The sequence below is a fragment of the Leucopleurus acutus genome, assembly GCF_964270905.1.
Source record: "Leucopleurus acutus genome assembly, chromosome: 3".
NCBI lineage: Eukaryota > Metazoa > Chordata > Mammalia > Artiodactyla > Delphinidae > Leucopleurus > Leucopleurus acutus.
In genome coordinates, this window is record NC_139145.1 from 73,298,084 (window position 1) to 73,300,556 (window position 2,473).

Genomic DNA, 2,473 nt, shown 5'->3' on the forward strand with positions numbered 1-2,473 from the left:
CCACAGTTTTTATGGCTTTAAACAACAGAAATGTATTTCTGTTCATAGTTCTGGAGGCTTATAGTCTGAGATCAGGATGCCAGCATGGTTGGTTTCTGGTGAGAGCTCTCCTCCAGCTCGTGGACGGACGCCGTCTTGCTGTGTGCTCCTGTGACCTCTTTGTGAACGGGGAGAGCTGGGGGGCCGCAGCGGGGAAGAGAGTTACTCTCTCCTATCTCTTCTTATAGGGACACTAATCCTGTTGGTTCAGGCCCCTACCTATAGGACCTCATTTAACCTTAATTACCTCCTTATAGGTCCTGTCTCCAAACACAGTCACATTGGGGGGTTAAGGCTTCCACATAGGAATTTTGGAAGCACACAATTTGGTCTGCAGTGCTTGCCAAGTTGCCTCTTACTCTGCTGTCTGAAAACAATAATAACAAACAATAATATGTTTGAAGGTACTTCCAAAAGTAGGAAGCGCTATCCCCACGTGAAGGGGTCATTTTAATTTATTCAGCTCATGTTGCTTGGTGTCAAATAGTGGTGTTAAAAGAGACCATAGAGGACATAGAAGGAGAGAGTCAGCTTCCCGAAGTTTACATCTGTTTCCTCTATTTTTTTCCGGGATGGTTTTCTAAAGAATTTTCTGTTAGGCAACTTCTTGCCATTTGGAGCTATTACATTCTCTTACCGCTCCCTTTCTCTTGCAGGGTAAAAGTTAAGACTATTTCTAAGCTCAATTCAGTGATTCCATGTACCTTATGGGATACATTGGTGTTCAATCACTGGGGAAGACGTTAAAGTGGTAAAAGTTATTATGAAAGTATTGTATTCTAAGCAAATAGAGTGTCGCTTCTATAATTCACTGTGACTTCTGATTCCTGTTGTTACCTGGTACCTGTCATTCCTCCTGAGCTTCCTATTCAGGAATGCGTGCAAACCATTTAGCACCACGCAGAGCCAGAGAGATGGAATGCTGTATTCACTTTGAATAGCTATTAAGAAAACCGCCGAGTATTCAATGAAGGGATGGGTACTGGTTAGACCGAGCAGTTTGTAGTCTGTCCTCGATGCATGAAACATTTCATGTGTGTGTGTTGAAAGGACAGATGGCTACTCGCGGGGTCTGCAGCCTTTCACCATTGGGCCTGCATCTACTTTTACATTTCTGAAAGTCACAGAAAGCCTGCATTTTTTTCCCCATTAGGCTTGACCTCTGCTGCCCTCGTTGCCTCTCAGCAGGTGGCTGCCCAGGCATCTGCATCAGGAATGTTTCCTGCACAAAGAAGGTAAAGAGCCTCTATGTTTTGAATCAGTTTTCTAGGTAGAGACATCTTAATGGTGGGAGGAAGCAAGTGTAGGCTTTTTAGACCAAACACTTAGCTCCTAAGGGTTTGCTATTGGAGTGAATGTGCTTATTTTACCACTATGCTTCACATGCAACTTCTATTCCATTCTTATAGCTGTAATGTACGTTAGTGATTAACTGACCTGTGTCTTAAACGGTTGAAACTTTCTTAGGTTGTCTTCACTGCTTTGTTAAAATAATTCACCATGACTCCCTTTGTTTTATTATGTTTAAAAATGAAGTTGCAAATGGAGGAATGTATTTCCATAGTGCTAAAGGTAATGTTTGTTCTTTGATATTTTCAATTACCCCTCAAGTTGTGTTAAAAAGGAAAATAATTTATTTTTCACGTTGTCTGTCATTACCCTTGTGTTCATTCACTTTCTATGGAATTGAGTTCCATTGACTGAATAGAATTAAAATGTCTGTTGGTCTTACAGTTTTCATATTTTCAGTGTCAAATGTGGATGGAACCCCTCTGCTAAGGTTTTCTTTTCTCTTGCAGAGAATAACAAGATTGGAAATGTACGTTGTCATGTGACTGGATCACATGGGGAAGCGCTTTATACAGACATCAGTTCCATGGTGTTAATTTGAAATGCCTTAATGGCAGGCAAAAACCAGTCATTTCATTTTTGTAAATTACAGATTTTATCAGAGAGTAACAAATGTTGCTGTAATTAAACTTCTGTTTTTTATATATATATATATATATATACGTATACATATATGTATATACACACACATGCACACGCACACACACACGCGCGCGCACACACACACACACACACACACACACACACACACACACACACACACACATATATATTCTATACTTTTTGTATCAGTAACCAGGCTCGCACACACAGGGTCTGCTGCCGGGTCGCAAACTGCTCAGTAAAGGAGATAAAAGATGTGCTTGTCAAATTGAGAAGTGTTAGCCACGGAAGGCTGCTTACTTTCTTTTCCTTTTGCTTTTCAATTGTAAATAAATAATGTTATGTATCAGTGTGCCTGAACCTTGCGTATCCTTCATATATTTCCCGTAAGCCCCTCAGAAAGGCTAACTGTGATGACGACACTTGGGTACAATTTAGATGTCTGTTTGGTGGCTCCTGTTAAGATGCATCAGTGTAAAAT

The 2,473-nt window shown here is 40.7% G+C and overlaps 1 protein-coding gene across 1 annotated transcript in view; it reads left to right on the top strand.

The window, feature by feature from the left end:
• The window catches only part of ZNF608 (zinc finger protein 608), a 102,400-nt gene extending 101,069 nt beyond the window's left edge, over positions 1-1,331 (top strand). The window contains exon 8 of the mRNA XM_082835049.1: positions 1,193-1,331. Coding sequence (XP_082691175.1) covers positions 1,193-1,278 — 86 coding nt within the window. The 3' untranslated portion in view covers positions 1,279-1,331. The remainder of the gene's footprint in view (positions 1-1,192) is intronic.
• Positions 1,332-2,473: the final 1,142 nt, after the last annotated feature.